The 20,430-nt window shown below is 43.5% G+C and overlaps 1 protein-coding gene across 2 annotated transcripts in view; it reads left to right on the top strand.

Annotated features, from left to right (window-relative positions):
• Positions 1-20,430, top strand: part of LOC146207619 (uncharacterized) — a 68,842-nt gene that overhangs the window by 36,201 nt on the left and 12,211 nt on the right. The window contains exons 4-6 of one of the 2 annotated variants that reach the window (XM_084589208.1): positions 7,216-7,406; positions 9,492-9,623; positions 12,596-12,740. In XM_084589208.1, coding sequence (XP_084445334.1) covers positions 7,216-7,406; positions 9,492-9,623; positions 12,596-12,740 — 468 coding nt within the window. The remainder of the gene's footprint in view (positions 1-7,215; positions 7,407-9,491; positions 9,624-12,595; positions 12,741-20,430) is intronic. The other variant, XM_084589198.1, reaches the window with a different exon arrangement.

Here is a 20,430-nt window from a genome sequence, read left to right as displayed (position 1 = left end):
TCTTGAGTGATATCCGAAAGTCAATACTAACATGATCTGCATTCACCAGTACCCAATGGTTACTCTTTCGAAGCCATTTGTGGATCTAGTCAGCACCTCGCGGTAGTATATATACTATATGGGAATGCTTCATGCGCTGACGTCACCGGGTGGGTGTGGATTAAGTTTGGTTTAGTTTGTGAGGTTTAACGTCCCAAAGCGACTCAGGCTATGAGAGACGCCGTAGTAGAGGACTCCGGAAATTTCGACCATCTGGGGTTCTTTAACGTGCACTGACACTGCACAGCACACGGGTGCCTTGCTTTTCGCCTTCACCGAAAAGCTGCTGCCGAGTCTGAGATTCGATCCCGCTTCCTTGCGAACAGTAGTCGAGCGCCGTAACCACTGCGCAACCCCGGCGGGGTACGGGCGTGGATTACCTGTCAAAAGATTTTTGCTTACGGATTGCTGCTCAGCTACACGTGACCGTAGGTCTAGCGCCAAAAGGTGTAATGTAAGCCCCAAGAGCACTATGAACTCAGTAAAAGAATTAAAAAGAAAAATCAGGCCTTCACTTCCACTCCGAGGATAATAAAGCACCTGCTGGGTCACCAAAGCGTAGCATAGTAAAGCATACAGAATAATGCCCAGCACGATTCCCTTCTTCTCGTGATTTATGGCCCCTATTCGTAAACATTTAGTAACTAAAATTAGGCAATAAATTTCTGGTCTTAGTGTATAAAGCGCGTGTTCAACGCTTAAACCTTCGGTTTCCACTTATTATTTAGTGTAGGTTCTTCTGCTCTTTGGGTTAACATAATTCTCGACGGGCCAAAAAAAAAAAAAAAAAGGAAGAGCAGCATGATTGGTAGTAATCATCTGCATAGGCTAAACTTTCCACGTAAACTTGGGAGGCTGTCTTTTCGAACACAAACTAATTATCAGTGTATGCAGTCAATGTATACATATATATGACATGAGTGTCAACTCTGTTTCGACGTTGCGCTTGCTGACGGGCCGCAAACGAAAGGCCAACTAAGACTGACGGGTTTGGATCGTTGCCCTACGTAGTACAGTCGAGCCAATGTGAAATGCAATCACCGCGGCGTGTTAGTTGTCAGAATACGCGCCGAGCTGTGCTGTGAGCCGTATGCTATGGGTCGAGTCATGTGACCTGTTGATTCTCATACTTTGGACGGAACAACTGCATAGCAGCCGAAATCAACCCATTCCTGCCACTCGAACCGTCGACGACTGTGTCACTAAAGCCATGCAGCATTGTGGAAGCTAGAGTTGTTGTGCAAGCACCGCCACCAGATGTATTCGCGAACTAATGTTTGCACGTAAAACGCACCCTGAATTACAACCTGGCGGTCATGTTATTGCTCACGGTTACTTGCAGCAGTCATAAACCACTCAAGCACGCGAATACATTAGTGTAACTGCCTTCGTAATTAGTTTAGGTCGCAGTTGTAGCTTCCCCAATGCTGCACGCTTTTGATAAGACCGAGCATTGAAATTGCGGAGGCAGCGTGACGTCGCGCGCGCAAAACTTTTGATTGGGTTCTATCACTGCGCAGCAAGAGACAGAGTTCAATTAAGGATTCCCAACCGTGTAGAGTCTGTGCAACAGGAATGAATCGAAACACGACTGAAGGGAAACTAGTGTACCGTCTTGCTTGATTAAATTATGTGGAATAAGCCATAATACGAAAGAAGCAATTTACCACTCTTCTTTCTGATTGGTTGAATTTAGCTCGGCCGAACCTCTTCTCATGCAATCCAGGTCACCAGCGTATCACGTAGTTAAGCATTTGCACATCTGAACGCGGCGCCACTGTGATACCAGGTGCAGTTAAAAAGTTGTTATACGAGACAAAGTAACCTCGTCGGAAACCCGAAGAAAAAACTGTTGGGCTGCAAGAAATGTGAGAGTGGCTTTCAAAGTTCGCAACCATTTTCTTTCATAACTTTCATAATTTTTCTGCGCGGTCCATCAGGGAAACCACGCGGGTGTGGCTTGGGCTCGTCAGACGGTCAAGACAGTTTTGAATAGATAAAAAGACGAAATGATAAAAAAGAAAAGAAAAAGAAGATAATTAGGTAAACCAGAGGCAGCCTTTTCAGTTACCTTCCGCCCGTTTTCTGGCCGTTTTTTTCATGCTTGGTGGCAGAAGTCAGTGTATAACTGGTAAAATCCATTAATGTGAATAAGCAGAGCTAACAAAACCAAGGCGGTTCACATCAGAGTAGTTCAAATCAAGCGCCAAGTTAAATCAAGAGGCAAACTGCGCGACTCGCCACCGGAGGGCGCTAGTAGTTCTTGCTGAAATGTAGGTCAGATCAGTCAAAAGAATCTTAATTACGATTTGTTTGTGCAAAAGTATTTTGCCTGTGTATAAATTCAAAACGAAAGAGTTGTTTTTAAAATGTTAGCTATATAAAACGGCTTTAGGCGTATTTGTTTTGACTACGCACCGGTGGCGCCGCTTATCGTGCCATCGCGAAAATCCAGCAAAAGGAAGCTCTCGCTTCACGTAATGGCGGCGTCCTCGAACGAAGTATGTTATTGTTTCCATACATCTTTTAGCGTCTTGTTTCGGGTAGTTGATCGCATTTGTAGTCTGTGACGTCACCCTGTAAATGCGGGAAAATTTTGTTTCGCGTAATCGCAAGGGTTTAGCTGCCATTGTCGGACTATCGCTTCCGATAGCGAAGGCTGCCGTAAGCCTCCGAAACGAAAACATACAAGAAACTAGCTTGGCAATCTCCGCTTTGTTGGTGGTCACTGGAGCGCACCTTTTTTGCGATTGGGCCGCGATGTTGTAACTCGCTCGACGCGTTCGATTTTGCAGCGTCCTGGGGCGCGTCACCGAAATTTTACTCGGTATTCGGCAACAATCGCGTCTCAAATCTCTTTCAATCGACCTATTGTTGAGTACCCTGCTTATCTGAGGCTGGCAATCGCGATCAGCTGATAAAAAATTGCCACTGCTGCGATTGTTCTCTTGCAGCTGGTCAGACTTGGTCAACTAACTAGTCCACTTTATCCTGTTTAGTAAACTGTGGGCACATTCAAAACCGAGAATTTCCTTCTGCTTGGCGATGGGGAGCGGTATATGTTTACACCTTTGGCTGTGACGCTCGCTTGCCTGCCCCCCTTCTTTTATTTTTTTCTAGAGCATGCTAACTCTTTACTGTCGTTATCGTTCTTTGGCTGCGCTGATTTTCCTCGCCAGGAGTTGCGCTTCGCTGTATCTTATCCTGCAAGTTTTGCGGCTGCCGTTCGCCGATCGCCTAGCCCAGCCGAGGCTTATCGCCGTCTCGCATCTTTAATCGTATTTTTACCGTCTCCCGTGACGTTGCATCGCTCGGGCCTAAAATATCCGCGCTGGAAACAACACCTGGCGTGCAGCTTTGTTCTGCTTTTGTTTTTATTCTGTCTGTCCGTGGCTTTACTGCGGTCCCTGATCGAGTTGAGCGTGAGTATATACACTCCCTTTGGGACTGCGTTCTCGCATTCCATTGTAGCTGACAGATTTGTATTGTTGTGTTTCCGAGCGCGGCCGGTCGTCGGGAGACCGCTGGCGGACTTGACAAGTACTATCTAAATGCGGCGCTTTGATACGTGCGTTCGCGTGCGCATACACTCGGCATGAGGTCTTGCTGTTAGATTTGTGGTTTCCTGCCATGCCTCCATAGTAACGCGTTTCGAAAAAAAAAAAAAAAAAAGTATAATGGAGCGCTTTACCCTTTGAGGGGGCGCGTTTCAAAGGACTGCATGAAATGAAATGTGCGGTTTTAAAAACGTGTGCTTGTAAAGCGGGCAGCCTTTGCTCTGCGTGCCATGTTTTTTACACGCTATGTGGGACAGCTTTTGGGCTGTTCTGCTGTTAACTGGCTGATTTGGAAGCCATGCACATTTTTTTTTTCTTTTTTTGTCGCTGCTTCTTCGAAACCTTTCTTTTAGGTGAGAATGCAGTTGGGGGTCATCTCTGGGTGTCCAGCTTTCACATTATAACAGTACTGTTCAAGGCATTGTGTGCATGATGGCTCTGTTCAGGTCAGTATGGCATGCCTTTTTGCTAAGTCATACTTGTTACTGAACTTGCATGCATTACAGTTACTTCAGCATCACTGCATTAATTGCAGCCGGATATGCTTTGAGAATTGGAGTTCTAAAAGCTTCAGTTAAGACATAATTTTTTAGCATGACGTTTGCTTGTACAATAGCCAAATTTTATTTTATTGCATTGCAGATGTGACTTACACCTCTTATTGAGTGGTAGTTCAAGGGGCATAGCATTGCAGATGAAGCATTGATGCTGCAGTAATGAATGGCTGGCTGCCTGCTTATTTCATAATAAAATGTCACGCTGGTTCATGAATCTCATTTAGACCATCCGATTTGACTCGATAATTTTAGAATGCAAGATTTATTGTTTTTTTTTTTTCTTTTTTCAGGATTCCTACTGGGTTGACAAGCCTATCTGGCATTAAAATTTGTGCTAAAACTAGGACAATTAAAACATGTCGGCATCCCACGTTTCTTCAACTGAAATTGAGGTTGCAGGTCTACTTACATTTTGCAAGGCATGTCATCAATGCGGACTACAAGGCAGAAGACTATTTCTTCTTTCTTGAAAAATCCCACGCCCATTGTGCCCCTGGAAAAAAAACTGTGTAGTGGACACGAGCATTGAAGAGACAGTTTTGTGCCTTTTTTCTTTAGTGTTTCTGTATGGTGTATTGGTTTTCTCTGAACATTTTTAGTCTATAGTCTGATAATAAGTTATAATTTACAGTGTTTATCCCAGTTCTCAAAATCGTTCATTGCTTTAACTGTTTCTCTATGTATCTGGTTTTCATTCATGCAATTGGTTCCAAGTTGTTTTTAGTATCTGTACTTTCTTGTGATGTGACGTAGTATACTTACATTATTTGGTCATTCTATAAATACTGTGCCGTTTGTTGCTATAGCTTTTGTTCTTAATATGTAATCTTTGCTTCAATGCATCAGATTTTTTCAATTCATTTATGTCAACACTGTCCAGTTTATCACTTGCCATTTCTTTTTATTTTTTTTCTAACTTTGCTTATTAGTGTGTGTGATTTCAGTGGTAGTTGGTGTTTCCTATTTCTGGTGGATGATTTGATTTAGTGCCTTACTTCCTGAATTCAAAAATTAGTGTGTGTGATCCTTTTTCACTTTGTTCTACAGCACCTGACACTGTCTTAAGAAAACACTTTCTCTTTGTTTACTATCTTTTCAGGCTAATTTCTTTAGCACTTAAACAATGCTCCATTGTGGTAGCATAAGATTTTTGAGCTATTTTGAATATCTCATGTTTTCATGACAAATTTCTTAAAGAAATTTCAGGGCAAGAACAGAAAGAAGTTCTTTTTAACCTTTGAATATACTAATCTCATTGTATACAAACTTGAAATGGTACTGAGTGCAAAAAAAAAAATAATAATAATAAGAAAGCAGCAGCATTAGTGGTCTTGCAGCATTTCGCTAATTTTTACCACAGTGTTGTTGTGTCAGATAGTTACCCATTTCACAGATTCCTTGTTGGAGTACAAAATGTGGTAGACATGTTTACAGGTATTTGCGTTTTTACATCATAGCAGTTTTTTGGTGGAGTATCATTGTGTCCATCACATGCTGACTTAATTTTGCAACTTAAGTTTTTGCTTTATGTGTGTGTGTTATTACATGTGCTGAGAGGTCTCGAAAGCTCCCATGAGGCATCCAGATGTCACTTTCAGTAAATGTACATTTTATGCGATAACATAGTGGCATGGGCCCAGTGTCGCAATAAACCTGGCATCATCTGCATTGCCAGCATATAAGTCATTCATTACTTAATATTCCAAAGAACCTTAGGAACAATAAGTAACGACTACGTTCGGTAATGCTATCACGTTCCGCTCTCAAGGTCAGGCTTAAACGTCTCCCAAGTCTCTTATCCGGCTGTGCACATTTAGTTACTTGATCTTAGTGCTAAAACATGATTTAAAAATTGGGAAGATTTGTATAAGCTTTTATTGTCTAACATGTGGAAGTATTTATTAGGAAGTGCAGTTCCATGACCTGAAAATTGTGTGAGGCATGAGGCATTTTATAATATATTCGTATATACTATCGCAGGTCCAGTGATATGTTAACTGGAAATTTTTGCAAAACTTTCTGCGTGAGCAATAACAATCATTGAAAGTGAAAAAGAATTTGTTCCAGTTTCTTCACTTGATAAGTGGACAGCAGCTGTGCCTTGTTTCATTTTCGATTTCAAACCGCATCAGAGTTGAAGCAGCTGCTTTTTAAGGGTTACTGAGGGTAACTCCACTCAATTATCATAATCAAAAATTTATTTTCTGTCTATGTTCATGTTTGACTGGGAACATAACACATATATTGCTAAGAAAGTTGAATTTAAAAGTGTTCCCAGCAGTAAGATTACTGCCGGTGTATGCATTTTACTTGTGAAATTTGGTGGTAGTGTGTTTGTGTTTCGATCTTTTCTCGCTTTGTAAAAGTCCCGTTTTTGATGCAGGTTAAGAATGCAGTACTGTATTGGTTGCAGTAAACATATGCCCCCAGTATCCCTTTAAGGCATGTGCATTGATGGTCTTTCTTCTGTTAGGAAGATGCACGAGCATATCATTGTTTATTTAAAGATGCTGCTGAGAAAGTATTGTGCGTTTATTATTCATACAGCAGGAGGTGAGGCTGAAAAATTCCACATGCTGCTAGCTAAACTTTTCATAATGTCTAAATTTTCAATTTTTTTGTTTACTTAAGGATAATGTTAAATGATTATCTATTCAGGCATGACTTATATATTGTTATTAGTGAATTAATCATTAGTGCACTGTTGTTCTGTATTTAGGCAACAAAATGATTGTGCTTGCAAAGGTGGAAAGCATTCACTAGTGAGGAAAACCCTATGAGTCACAATAACCTCACAGATTTCTCATGCTAAACTCATACAAATCTTGTATGATCTCATACATGTATCATTCAACATATGAGAAGTATATTAGATTGTACGACACTTGTATGAGTTAATATGAGAAACCTTTATGAGGTTATTGTGACTCATACGGTTATTTTACTGTGTAACTTGTCTGCCTGATGGGGGCTCGAATTCATTTGTGTGAATTTTGCCTGGGGCGTGTACTGACCCTGTGCCTGTTCGCTGTGCCGTTGCATGCTCGGCCTCTCCCACGCAGACTCGTCGGAGTATGCGGGGTTTGGTGAAGCCCGGGAGTGCGTCAACTGCGGCGCCATCTCCACGCCCCTGTGGCGCAGGGATGGCACCGGCCACTACCTGTGCAATGCGTGTGGCCTCTACCACAAGATGAACGGCTCCACCAGACCTGCTGCGAAACCACAGCGAAGAATGGTACCGCTTGACATAAAGGTCGTGTGGTCAGCCAGTAGTCATATTATTGTGATAGTATTGTGATGTGGCAGCATATGCAGCATGCGAAAAAATAGAGGCTTGATTGCCGGCTTGCCCACTCCAGCTTTCTGGGTATTAAGTGTGAAATGATTAGAGAGGCTCTCGGTCGATTTTGTTAACATAATTCGGTGTAGCTTTGCAGCAAAACTAAAGTTGCTTGTGGGCTGTCAGAGTTGGATAAAGAAGACTCTTAGCAGTCAAGTTATAGCTAATTCCAAGTACAGGAGAGCTGGGAGAAGTTTAGCTATAAAATGCAGCGCAGGAAAGTATTTTTTTTGTGTGCTTGCAAATAGCAGTACTGTAGCTGCTACACAGTAAGGCTTCCATCGTCACAGGCAGTGATATGGACCAGAATTGTAAGTCTAGATATGGCTGAGCATCCTTTAGAAAGAGCGTTGTGGCATTTCGTAGCTTTTTTTTCTTTCACTGGAATAAAGGTGGGCATGAAAAAAGTTCGGCACAGAAACTCCGTTAATTAGATTCGCTTGACGGCTGTTTACAGTGAAAGGGAACCCATACCATGGCTACCATGGATCATAGTAGTTTGTTTCTTTGTAAAAAGAGTCATGCTGGCACTGCTGCATTGTTTTAATCATGTAGTGGTATAAAAAAACTGTAGCTTAATTGTACTTTACAAAGCATCTAGTGATGCATCTGTATAAGCATTGTATTGCTATAGCTTCTAAACAAAGTGGTGCTCAACCCTTAAATACTTTTTGTAGTACTGTAGTATCACGTTTAGTGCATGGAATGTACAAGCCATAGTATCTGTAGTATGTAGCTCGCAGCTTGTGGTATGAACGGCTTAAGCCTAACTGGACCAGTAACCATGCCATTCAGTATGCATTTAATAAATAGTACGTAGCTCACAGCTTGTGGTATAAACGGCTTAAGCCTAACTGGACAAGTAACCATGCCGATTGTATGGGATGCTGATTGTAGATGGGATGCTGATTGTAGAGTTGTTCTCAGCATTTGTACATTTAGCTTTTTCTGGCCTCAACATGATCAAGCACTTTTTTGTCTTTGACGTTTGCTGTGTGATAAGCTGTCAGCTGGTCGTAAAGAGGCCCTCTGTACAGTCCATGTTCCTTCCATTGCGGTTGCTAGTGGCATGTTTTTGTTTCCCTTTTTCTTACCGTGTCCTCGTGTTGCCTACACATTGCATGATAAGTAAAAAAAAAAAAAAAAACAACAGCTTGAGATAATGCATGCAGTGCAGCTTTGATGTTGTAGATAACCCTCCTATGTGAATTGATGTTGACAGGGTGAATTGGGAGTGTTGCGAAAAAGCACTTTTTTTCCATACTTCGATATAGACATTCTTGACTAATGGTTTTAAGGAAAGTAGTCCGAGCACTTCATATGGATAGCAGGGTCATGTGAATATTCAGAAATTTTTGAATAGTAAATGCAATACCCTCTTATTGGATTCATGCACAAGACAAATTTTATAGGTTGAAAATTATTTTGACCAAAATTGAATATGTTCTAAAATTTTTTAATAATTTGTACCAATTTGGAATAGGCGTGCAGTAAGTTCGAGTGTTCAGAGCAGGGTCGTGGGCTAGCAGTGCCGGGGTGTTAAATGTTATTTGTCTATACATGTGGCCTTCAAGATCAAACAGTGCAGAAGGTAACAGTCAGGTGTAGCAAGCCCTTCCTTCATGCCCAATTTCCTTGTCTGGGGCTCATAACCGTCATCCCTCACTCTTTTGCATGAGTATTTGCAAAAATTTGGAATAGTCCTGCAAATATTCACCATCTATCTGAGTCACTTTTTCACTATTTGATTAGACCTTAACTACATTATGTGTATCTGATTCAGCAGTAGTGTTAGGCTATTCATATTCGGTTCGGCTTTGAAAAGACACACCTAGCCAAGAGTAATGTGAAGCAAATTTTGACAGCCAACATCGGCTCCTCATCATCACCACCATTTGGATCGTCAACTTAGCTCTGTCGGAAGATAACAAGCGTAATGAGAATAGCGCATCATTTTCCGATGTTGTGCTTAGCTCTGTCATTGGTTTTTCATAACAGCAACCCAGTGTTTCCCGTCGAATCGGCCTGTGCTGCTCGAACTGTGGTACCACAGCCACCACCCTCTGGAGGCGAAACAATGAAGGCGAGCCTGTCTGCAACGCCTGTGGGCTTTACTTCAAGCTTCACAATGTGAGTCTTGTTCAGACAAGCAGGCTTGCTTCTGCCCTGCAGCGTTCACTGTTGTGACTACCACCATCTTATTTGGCGCAGTATGTTGTTAATTTAATATAGCCTATTCAGACTTTCGATATAAATATATTTTTTGCAATGTAAACGCTTCTGTCTCTTTAACGTCTGGTGTGTTAAAGGTTCCCCTTCGTTCAGATACTGCAATATTTCAAATAATTGTTTCTCCTCTTTGAAATATATCTTTGAGAGTTGCCTGGACTGCAGTGTAGCCTCTTTTTTTTTTTTTTTTTTCAATTGCCTGATGAACCACCTGTGCACAGTTTTCTCCCGCTGCTAATTTTGCTGCCTTTTGTGGCACACTGAATACAGTGGGACCATGCAACCATAATTAGCATGTTCCTTAACAAATTTTATTTATTTTTTATTACTGCATATAGATAAACACTAATTTGTGATGGAAGCAAGATGTGATCAACACTGGGGTGAAAAGTAGGCTTAGTTAGTGCTCATAGAAATGCATGCAAAGTTTTTCTAAGCAGCTGATTTCACTGTGCACCTATGATGTTGTCCGTTTGTGAAGAGTAACTGTATACGTCCAAGAACAAATTGTAAATGTACAACATGACATTTCAAAGGCTGTATACTTTTAAAACAAAATGAAACATGCATGTCATATTGCCCCCCACCTTCCTGTGGGTCTTTTCTTTATTGAGCAGTTAATTCCTCATTCCACGAACCATCGCATGAAATTCGGCATCAAATAATAATAATAATTGGTTCAAAGGAGAGGAAAGGAGCAGTATCTGTCACACTTGTTCTGTGGACACCTGAATTAAGGGAAGGGAGGAAGGTGGGAGTGAAAGTGAAAAGAAAGAAAGAGGAGCCATAGTGGAGGGCTGCGGAGTGATTTCGACTACCTGGGGATCTTTAACGTGCACAGCATCACGGTGAAATCTGATTCAGTGTGAGTTGCCTCACATCAGAGACCTGTTCGGCCAATCCATGTTTAGCGGGAATCCGGCGGCTCTCTCATAAAAGGGGCAGTCTAATGTTATCATGTTAATGTCGCCGGCAACTCTGAGTTAAGCAGAAAATTCTGCTGATTTTAGGACTTATGACGCATATAGAGGCAATTGGAGCTGGAAGGTAGAAAGGACACTTGGTCAGTGAAAGTATGGTGCAATGCCTGTCAATCATTGCCTTATGCTTGCATGTGTCCATTGCCAACATGAGCCAATGTCAACTTGCTGTGAAGGTGGTAGTCAGCAGAGCACTGCAGTGTGACACATCAGGCAGTGGCTCATGTGACTGACCAGCCAATCTCGCTGGCTGTCACGCTTATTCGGTACGCTTTGCAGCTGCTCGTTGTGGCATTCAGACTTCCATTGACACTGGAGATTGACGTGGCTACTCAAACTGGCGGCCAACACAAAAATATCTTTTTGTGATAGGTTATTAAGACTAAACCTGGTATACGTGGGTTTTCATGACAGCTTAAAAATAATATTGTGTTCCGGTGAAAGCATTTTTTACGTTCAGCATCTGTCATAATAAGTGACCGTCAACTTTCTGATTGGGACGTGCAATATCAATCCACGTTTTCTATTTTTCAGAATTTCGAATTTAATTAAATGACAGTTTCAAAAGTGTGCAATGGGTTGAACGTTTTTGTAGTAATATGTGACATGTATTCTGCGAGTACTTGGCTGTTATGCTGAAACTATAATGCTTAGAAAAATGTTTGAAATGAAACTGAAGACATGAAGAAAGAAAACGCTGTGGACAAATTATTCAGCTTTTAAAAGGAAAGCGATTGGTGCACTGTCTGCTATAAGACAGAAAGAGAGTAGTGTGGATTAGAAAAGAACACGAGTTTGTGATTTTCCAGCTGTAATTGACCCTGCCGTGATGTGAGTGGTTAGGGCACTCAGTTGTTGAACCCAAGGATGCTGTTTCGATCCTGGCCATGACAGCCGCTTTTTGATTGAGGTATAAAGCGAAGTGCACGTGTACTGTGCGATGTCTGTGCACACTAAAGAGCCTGAGGTGGTCAAAATTTATTTGGAGCCCTCCGCTATAGCGCCCCTCGTAGCCAGAACCGCTGTAGGACTTTAAACCCTATCAACCAAACCAATTGCCCTACCTGCAATTAAGACAAGGAAATTGGCGAGGACAATATGTTTAATGTACAGGACAGATAACTAGCCGCCTTTCAGAATGAGGACACATAATCAAGGCCAGCAAGTGCTGAGGTCAAGTGGCCAGGTTAGAAGGTTTGCAGGGTTATAGAGGTCATGGCTGAAGCAAAATGGGGATAATGTGAGGTGGCGGCAAATGCCTTTGCATTGCAGTGGAACTAAATTGACTGGTGAGAATGAAATCATTGTGCACTCCTGATGTTTTAAGGCAACAGCATTAAAGGCCCTGTTCTCCAGGAAAGCTGGCATCTGCACTCTTGGTGCTGTGAGTAAAAAAAGATAGGTACCCTTGGCAGATGGTAGTTGCCAGGTGACATGGCCCGGCACTGGTTGATTAGTGGTTTGTTGGGCAAAGTGAGGTGGGGATCGAATTCTTAGGGACGCCTGGATACTGATTTGGCACATATTGCCAGTAATATAGAGCAGGCTTAAGTTCATTATGTCATGTATGAGGTACAGAAGAGAAAATGGACTTTTGCAGGGCATGTCATGCAAATAGCAGACAGTCGATGGTCCCTTACGATAATGGAGTGAATTCCAAGAAAAGGGGAATGCAGCAAGGGGCAGGGAAAAGAGAGAAGGGTGGGGTTAGATTGGGCAGCTTGTCGGGATAAAGCGGGTTCAGTGGGGGTACGAGAGGGTTAATTGGAGACTGCTAGGAAAGCCCTTTGCCTCACAATAAGCATAGCTGGGTTGATGATGATAATGGTAATGGCTCTTTCTTGTACATCTGTTTTTTTCTTGCTGATGAGGGTGTATGCAAACTGGGTGCAGATCAACCGGCCCTTGGCAATGCGAAAGGAGAGCATCCAGACTCGCAAGCGCAAGCCCAAGGGCAAGACCACTCCTGACGGCAAGTCACCAATGGGCCCCGAAAACCTGTGCATGTCAACGAAACTTGAGAAGGACGAATCTATGGGTAAGCACTATGCGGACCAAATGCTTCTTGTGGGCTTTGAGAGAGACTGCAGTTTTTTTTTAGCCCAGGAGGCTTTGGTATTTTTGGACTTCTTCTCACTCTTGCTTGGCAAAATAAGTGTTTTATGAAAAGAAGATGAATGAGATAAACGCTGCACGTTGTAGAAAAAAAAAAAGAAAAATGAAGGTTTGTTGGCTTATTTGTTTATGGTACTACTACAGTGTTTAAAGGCATTAGTTCTGAGCCTGGGTAACCAGGTTTCATTCTGGCCGTGGTGACCACGTTTCAATTGAAGCAAAGCATGGCACCTGTAAAGCATGGACCCGTTGTCAGTGCACGTGTAAGAATTCCAAGTGGTCGAAAGAATCGCGTACTATGCAAACCCTTTTGCTTTTTGTTTCTATTGAAAGGCAACCAATCCAGCCATGAATTCACCCGCGAAATTGTGCGCATAAAAAAAAAATGTCATCCCACTGTCTGCAAGGACACTTTAAATATTTATACATCACAGGCCTGACAGTATTGAGGGAACGCAAAGCACTTTATTGCACGACCGTAAAATTTATTACATTTGGCTCTTGGAAGTTCCGAGCTCTCTATGCTCTCTGTGTGCATCAACGAGATAATTGTTCAAAAAGTTTTGCGGGCTGGGTCAGTAGAGTGATAACTTAGTGGGCCAGGCCCGGGCCTCAGATTCAGGCCTCTGCAGTGCTGTACTATGGTCATTAGCTTCACAGTGGAAGATGTGTCTTAATATTCATGATGGCATTGAGATACTTGTGGCCTTCATGATTGTCGGCTAAAAAATGATGGCTATGAGTTCCAGTTGCGGAGACCACCAAACCAAAAAAAGCACAAGACATCATCACAGTCTGCTTGTGAAAGTGGCTGGTGGCAGTAATGCCTGTATTTCGTTGTTCTTCTGATTAAGTTTTTTCTGTATTAGGTTATAAAACAAGAGGGACAATATCCTTTTTATCATTGGAACACCACACTCTATGGAGGCCTGCTGCAGTTAACCCTCAGTGCCTGTATGGGATAGGACCACAAGGCCTTTAGCTACGCCTTTTAGCTGCGCCCTAGGAACCCAGAGACTAGGCGGGTAGTTATCGCACTGCGAGATCATACGATCGGGATGCCCTGAACACTTGGTGAAATGTTTGAGGCTTTCATTTTTTCTGCATATTGTCATACCTTCGAGTTTGATGGATTAGTCAGAACATGGAGACTACTGCAGGAAAATCTTGCACCTCTAACTCTGTCTACGTATTTGATCATTTTTGAAGCTGGGCCCAACCAAACCTCTGTTGAGTTCGTGCTTTTAGTTTTGAAACTGGCAACACCAAGGTAACCGGGGTGAGGGCAGAGGGTGATGAAATGAGAGCCTCATGCTGCTTCCTACCAAATCTGATAGTGAAGGTGGTGAGGGGGGCAGTGTGCTCCACTTTTCAAAGTGGCATGTCAAGAAAGGTTGGTCATTCCTTTGTGCAGTAGTCAATAATCGAATTTTCTAAACAACAGGATTGTCTTGTTGCCGTGGGTGCCATCTTGAGACGTGCCATCAGTGCCAGTGCAAAAGTGCTGTGGCGTGCAATTGATGCCACGTGAATAAGGTCTATTATGCTTCAGTTTCTCTGACTCAGTGCCCTGCTCTTGTCTTATCTGAATGAGGTGTGCTTATCGTGTGCAGTGTATAGGAAAGCATGACGAGCCCTTTGTGCAGTTTATGCTTTATCTTTGTTCCAACCTAAACTAGGGGTCCTTGCTACATTATCTCTGCTTCTAGCTAAGCCAGCAGATATTGTGATATTTTCCTTATCTCTCTGCTTTTGAGGCAGACACATCGTGTTTGGTCAGGTGCAGACAGTAAGGTCACCAGAAGCCTATACATTTGCCGTCTTTTACTGCCTTCATTTTGCCTTCTATAATGGTTCTGTGGGCATCTTTTCTCTCTCTTTTTTTTTTTTTTCTTTTCATAGCGCACGATTGATCAGGCCTTATCTTTTCTGCGGGACTTCCAGATGAATAACTATGTTTGAAGGGACTCTGAGGGAAACTTAATGTTGGCCAATGTTGGTTGATTACCAAGTTCTTATGAAGAAACTTTGTAAACTAGAAGAAACGTGAATTGGAACACAAGATAACACATATTTTTTTATTTTTTTTTTCTATGTGGAAACTGTGATGGCATCTAGTGCATTTTTATTTATGGATATCTGTGCAGCAAGGGTAGCTTGAAGTTAGAGACCCACATAGTTTTTGAGAAATTTTCTGATAAATGTGCTGCAGTAGCATATTTATCGGGAAATTTCTTGACTGCAGCACTTTAACTCTCGAGGGTGCATAAATGGTGGAACGCAATGGTGGAACAGCTGTGTCATTTGTCCCCAGCGGCACCAAAGGGAAAATCCTGCTATGTGCAGCTACAAAATCGTTTTTGCTCACATTTGCACCACACCTGCACCAAGAGGTCATTGGAAAATTTTTTCACAGGAGGATTGAGGCCGGTACTTGAATGTCCGCTGTGCGCTCCTTTCAGGACTGCCACAAAATGGAAGGGACATGGAGGTGTTTGAAATTTCGTATAGTTTGGGAACAGAATCTGCTGTTTGGTTTCAGTTGTAGCACGTTTCCATCTGAAGCTCCGAGCAAACATTTGAAAATCATCCGCGTTCCTGCTCCCAGAATCCACTACAAAAATTGTTTTTTCTGAACAGCGTTCTCCACTTCTGTCCTAGTTCTTTGTGAAGCGAGGAACAAAAATGCATCGCCGTTTCGTCGTTGCTCCTTTGGCCTGAGTGGGAGCTTGCGTCGCTAACAAAACTTAATGGTTTTACAAAAACACGCATTCGCATACTTCAATGCAGCACCAGTTAAAACGCCACAACTGCACTTCACAATGCATTTCTTCCTACACAGTTAAGGCTGCCCACTCCGCTGCCCACAAAAACATGCCCGGTTGACTCCAGCGCTGCTTGTGGCTGCTTTGGGCAGCATACTAAACTCTCCCATAGAGTGATAGAGAACTTTTATGAACGTAAAGTAGTATTGAAAGACTCTGGCGCTACGCATGCTTCATATCACAGAGTACGCAGTATTTGAGGGGAATTTCTTGGCTAGCACTACTCCCCTAACGTTGCGAAGACACGTTATAGGGGTGGTGCTCCTTGCATTTTTGTCTGAGCTGCCCGAGGCTCTCTCGTTGCATTTCGCCAGTGATGCATGGCTTCCTACCCCTTCAGAATAATTCGAGAAAGACAAGAAATTTTACCTAGTGGCTTTAATTTCAAATATCGATTTTCCCACTTTGCACAGTTTCTATATATATTGGTTTATATTTCACCCTGAAAGTTTTAAGGGGGGAGGCTACCCTTAACACCAACGTTTTTATTTCTTGAGGTATTTGAATGAAATTTTCAGGGTATGCTCATAGTACACACATTTGAAGAACTACCAAGTTTCATGGAGCTGGGCTCATCGGTTCTCAAGTTAGAGGAGTATATCAAGATAGTTTACATAGGTCCCTAGGGGCAGGCCTGGAGAATTTGAAAAATGTGCTGGCAGTGCGAGATTTGTTATGGTCACTCCTGGATAGTTTCCCCAGGGCAAGACAATTCCCTTTTTCCAAATTTCCTCTCTGAAACATTTTTGTACAGTCCCAAATTTAGTGTTAAAATTTACACCTCACTTAATGATATTTTAATTGACTGCCCCTAATTACACATGAAATATTTTGAAAAAAACGAATTGTCTTGCCCTCAGAAATTTACTTAGTTATGTAACAAAAATAACCTCATGAAAATCCAATAAGCGGTTCTTGAGCTATGACTTTCCCTAGCAGCCACACCGTGCAAAATATTGATTCTGAGAAAACTGCTCTCAAAGGTTGAGAGAACAGTAACTTTTTTGTTTCTCAAGTTATCATGATGAAATTTTCAGGACAGGCTCATGACATTAACAAATGAAAAACCACCAAGTTTCATAGAATTGTGTATGTTAGTTCTCAAGTTACAGAAGCATATCAAATTGGTTCGAATAGGTCCTTCATATCAAGCCTGGAGAAATTGCGAAAGGCACTGGCATTGTGCAATTTGTCATGCTGATTCCTAGATAGGTTCCTCAGGGCAAGACAAAGCCCATTTTTTTTAATTTTCTTGCTGAAAAATAGCATAGCACTGGATTTTTTGTTATCAATTAGACCTATGTTGATTAATCAAATTAATTATGACAAATTCCAGACATAATATTTTGAATACATGGGCTGCTTGCCTTGCCTTAAAAAATTTATTCAGGTAGTCGAGCCCACTTATAACGGCCTCAATTAAGACGAACACTCGCTTATCACGAACAAGTCCGGATCGACCGTCAAAATATACATTAGGGCTATAGCACTCCGTCGGGGCTACAGCGAACGCCTTGGTGCCGCGGACCACTTTCCACATGCTGAGATCCGTCGATCCTGTGCTCTGCAAACCTCGACAATCGGCATTCCCGATTCCCCCGCGGCATTTCACCCTAGCATGATGGCCGGCGCAGACACAGCAAGCGGCTTCCCGGTTTATCTCTCGCGGCATCTCGCCGGACTGTTTCGCGATTTTTCGGTTTTCAAAAGTCGCGTCCCCCCTTAAGAGTACTGTAAAGGTGAAGCTTGGATGTAAGGTTGACAATTTTTTTGTTTTACTTCAAACACACTGAGACACTGAACGTGCTAGGCCACTACAGTAGAATCTCGATGATACGAATTGCAAGGGAGCACGCAAAATATTCGTATCATCCCGAATTCGTATGATTCAAAACAAGTCAACATCCACGTGGGAATGAACTGAAAATGAACCAAAGTTTATTATGGCGAACTACTTGCGGCCGAAAAAGTCCGTAATGCTCGTCTGTACTTTTTTGCTGTTGATGTCGCGGACAAGCTCCGCCTGAAAGGCATAAAACCGTGCCGCGGTTTCGTCGCTCACGCTGCTGACACTTACGGTGCGGCGCAGAACGTCCAAAGCGTGAAGAGTATCTGCCTTTGACGGTGGCTGATCACACTCGTCATCAGCGTCACCATCGCTGTCAGGCTCACTTTCGCAATCATTCGCTTCATTGACCAAGTCTTCAATAGACCTCAGCCCACAGGTCGCGACATTGTCGTCCGCGGTAACGAAGTCCCGAACCGAAGCTTCAGTTTCCATATTGTCCCAGCCATCAATCGTGAGGTCTTCGTCTGGCTCTTGACAATCTCCTGCCGAAGCCGCAGCAAGTCCGATGGCAAATCCGCATTTTCTAAAACAGTTCGAGATTGTGTCTGAAGTTACACTATCCCACGACATGGCTAGAAAGTGCAAAGCATCTAAGAGACTGATCCGCAAGTTTGCTTCCTTACGGTCAATTTTTGCCAGCAGACGCCTCACTAGAAGTCCTTTGAAATGATGTTTCACATTTCTAATTATCCCAGCGTCCAGTGGCTGAAGATGGTTGGTAGTGTTCGCCGGCAGGAACCTGACTTTCGTCATTTCCTTTGGGTGGGCAGAGCACTGGTCCACGAAAAGCAAACTTTTCCGGTTTCTTGACGCCATTTTCTGATCAAGGCTTGTCAAGAACTCGCGGAAAAAATCTCCAGTCATCCACGTCTTTCGGTTGCCTTTGTAAAAGACAGGCAAACGCTCCGCCGATCGGAAACACCTCGGTTTCTTCGACTTACCGATGACGGTAAGCTGGAGTTTCTCTGATCCATCCGAGTTGCAGCAAAAGAGTACTGTTACTCTCTCCTTGCTTTTCTGGCCGCCCTGGCATGCCTGGCCTTTTACGCACAAACTTCTTTCTAGTTGAAGGTTGAAAAAGAGGCCCGCCTCGTCGGCATTAAATATGTCACGTGGCGCGTACTCCGAAATCAGCGCCAGCAGCGTGTTCAGCCACTCATCTACAGCTGACTGATCCACTTTCTTGCCTTCACCTGAGGCGACCCGGCAGACAAGTCCGCGCCGCTCCTTAAACCGGTGCAGCCATCCCCCAGACGCTTGGAAATTTTCAATTCCAAGCGAAAGCGCGACGGTGTCTGCTTTTTCACGTAGCACCTTGCTGTCCACGTTGACGCCGGCCGCTGTCACTTCGCGGAACCAAGTCAGCAGAACCTCTTCCAGCTTGACATGGGTCGCTGTTTTAGCCTGCTTCACGTTCGCACCGAAGTGCTGCACATTCTTCAAGATGACATCTCGCTACCCAACAATGGTGCAGAGTGTTGACGGTGCCAACCCTAGCTCTTTTGCTAAGTCGACACTCTTCTTTTCGTCGACCCTCTTCAGCACTTCAAGCTTTTCCTTAAAAGAAAGGGCTTTACGCTTCCGCGACATTTCGGCAGCAGCGAACGCTTGCGTCTTTCTAACGTTTGGGCAGTTCACGTCACAGCGAACGACAGAAAGAAGCGGCGAACGGAGAACCGGAGAACTACTGTAGCGGCAGCCAGCGTCACAGTCCTCCTGGGAACAGCCGGCGAGACAACTTTTCAATAGACCAATGAGCTGCCAGCGAATGAGTGACGTACACGACTGGGCACGTGCTTCGCCTTGGCCGTCCTTGTCTAGTGCTCGTCGGTTTGCTACGAAAGGGAGGGGGGAGGAGGGTGGCTAGTGGGGTGAGAGGCGTTGGAGAGGAGAGGCAGCGGCTGCGGTGGGTACCCTCTCCCCCTGTGAGCTCTTGCGCTGAGCTGCTCGGTGGCTTTGTGCGTTTGTACAACGTTCGTTCCTATAATTCGCGGCGGGGGGAGGGGGGGGGGAGTTGGCGGCGGCCGCGTTGGTTATGTTGCCCTCTTGAGGCCAGCCGCGCCGGCCCGCTCGCATGCACGACTGGTTTGCACGTTCGTATCAACCGCGGCAGGTTCAGAAACTCTTCGTATCACCCCGAATCTTAACGTATTCTATACAATGTAGTCCGTTCAAAGCATTCTTAAAATTCGTATCATCCCGAAATTCGTACCAGCCGTAATCGTATCATCGAGATTCTACTGTACCGGCAAAAGTTTAAAAGTGTGCGAATGTTGAATAATAATTCTCGAATCAGATATCAATTTGAATCAAGAAAAAAGCCTGAATGTGAAATCAAATAGTTCAGTATCAAGCTTTGTGAATCAAATAGTTCAAATATCGAACTTTGTTCAGCAGAGCCCAACCAACACAGTGCCCTTGATTCAGCCTTATCCTATTCAGCCGATCCTGTGCAATTCAGTTAAGGGGGGACACGGGTCTTTGGGACCAAAAAATGACCAAAAAACCGATTTTCTGAAAATGGCATTTTTGGAATCTGTGGCTATTAATCTACAAGTTCACCAATTTTCTTCTTCCAGAAGTCAGTATTTTCAGCATAATAACGAATTGAAATCATCGCGCGGGCTGAATTTGCGCAGCAGCAGACGATAAAACGGCACATTTTTCGTTGCGCGCAACTGCCGTTCCGCCGGACCGATCTCGGCCATGTTAGGCTCGTTTGAAAGAGCGCTTTCTGGGTTTCAATTTCCCGCCGCTAGCGCTTGTCTGCCCTCAATGGCCACTGAGAAAAATAACCACAAAGAAAAACGAAAACGCGGCATCTGATTCGCTGCTGAGCGCACGTGACTGCAACTGAGCCATCCGATTGGCTGATTCTATCGCACGTCGTCTGCTTGCGGCGGGCCAGCAGCCGTTGAAAGCGTCCGAGACGCCATTTT

Source organism: Amblyomma maculatum, chromosome 1 (genome assembly GCF_055883805.1).
Source record: "Amblyomma maculatum isolate TAMU_Amacu chromosome 1, ASM5588380v1, whole genome shotgun sequence".
NCBI classification, from domain to species: Eukaryota; Metazoa; Arthropoda; class Arachnida; order Ixodida; family Ixodidae; genus Amblyomma; species Amblyomma maculatum.
Note: the sequence above shows the minus strand (reverse complement) of the source record. Positions and strands in the feature narration are given on the sequence as shown.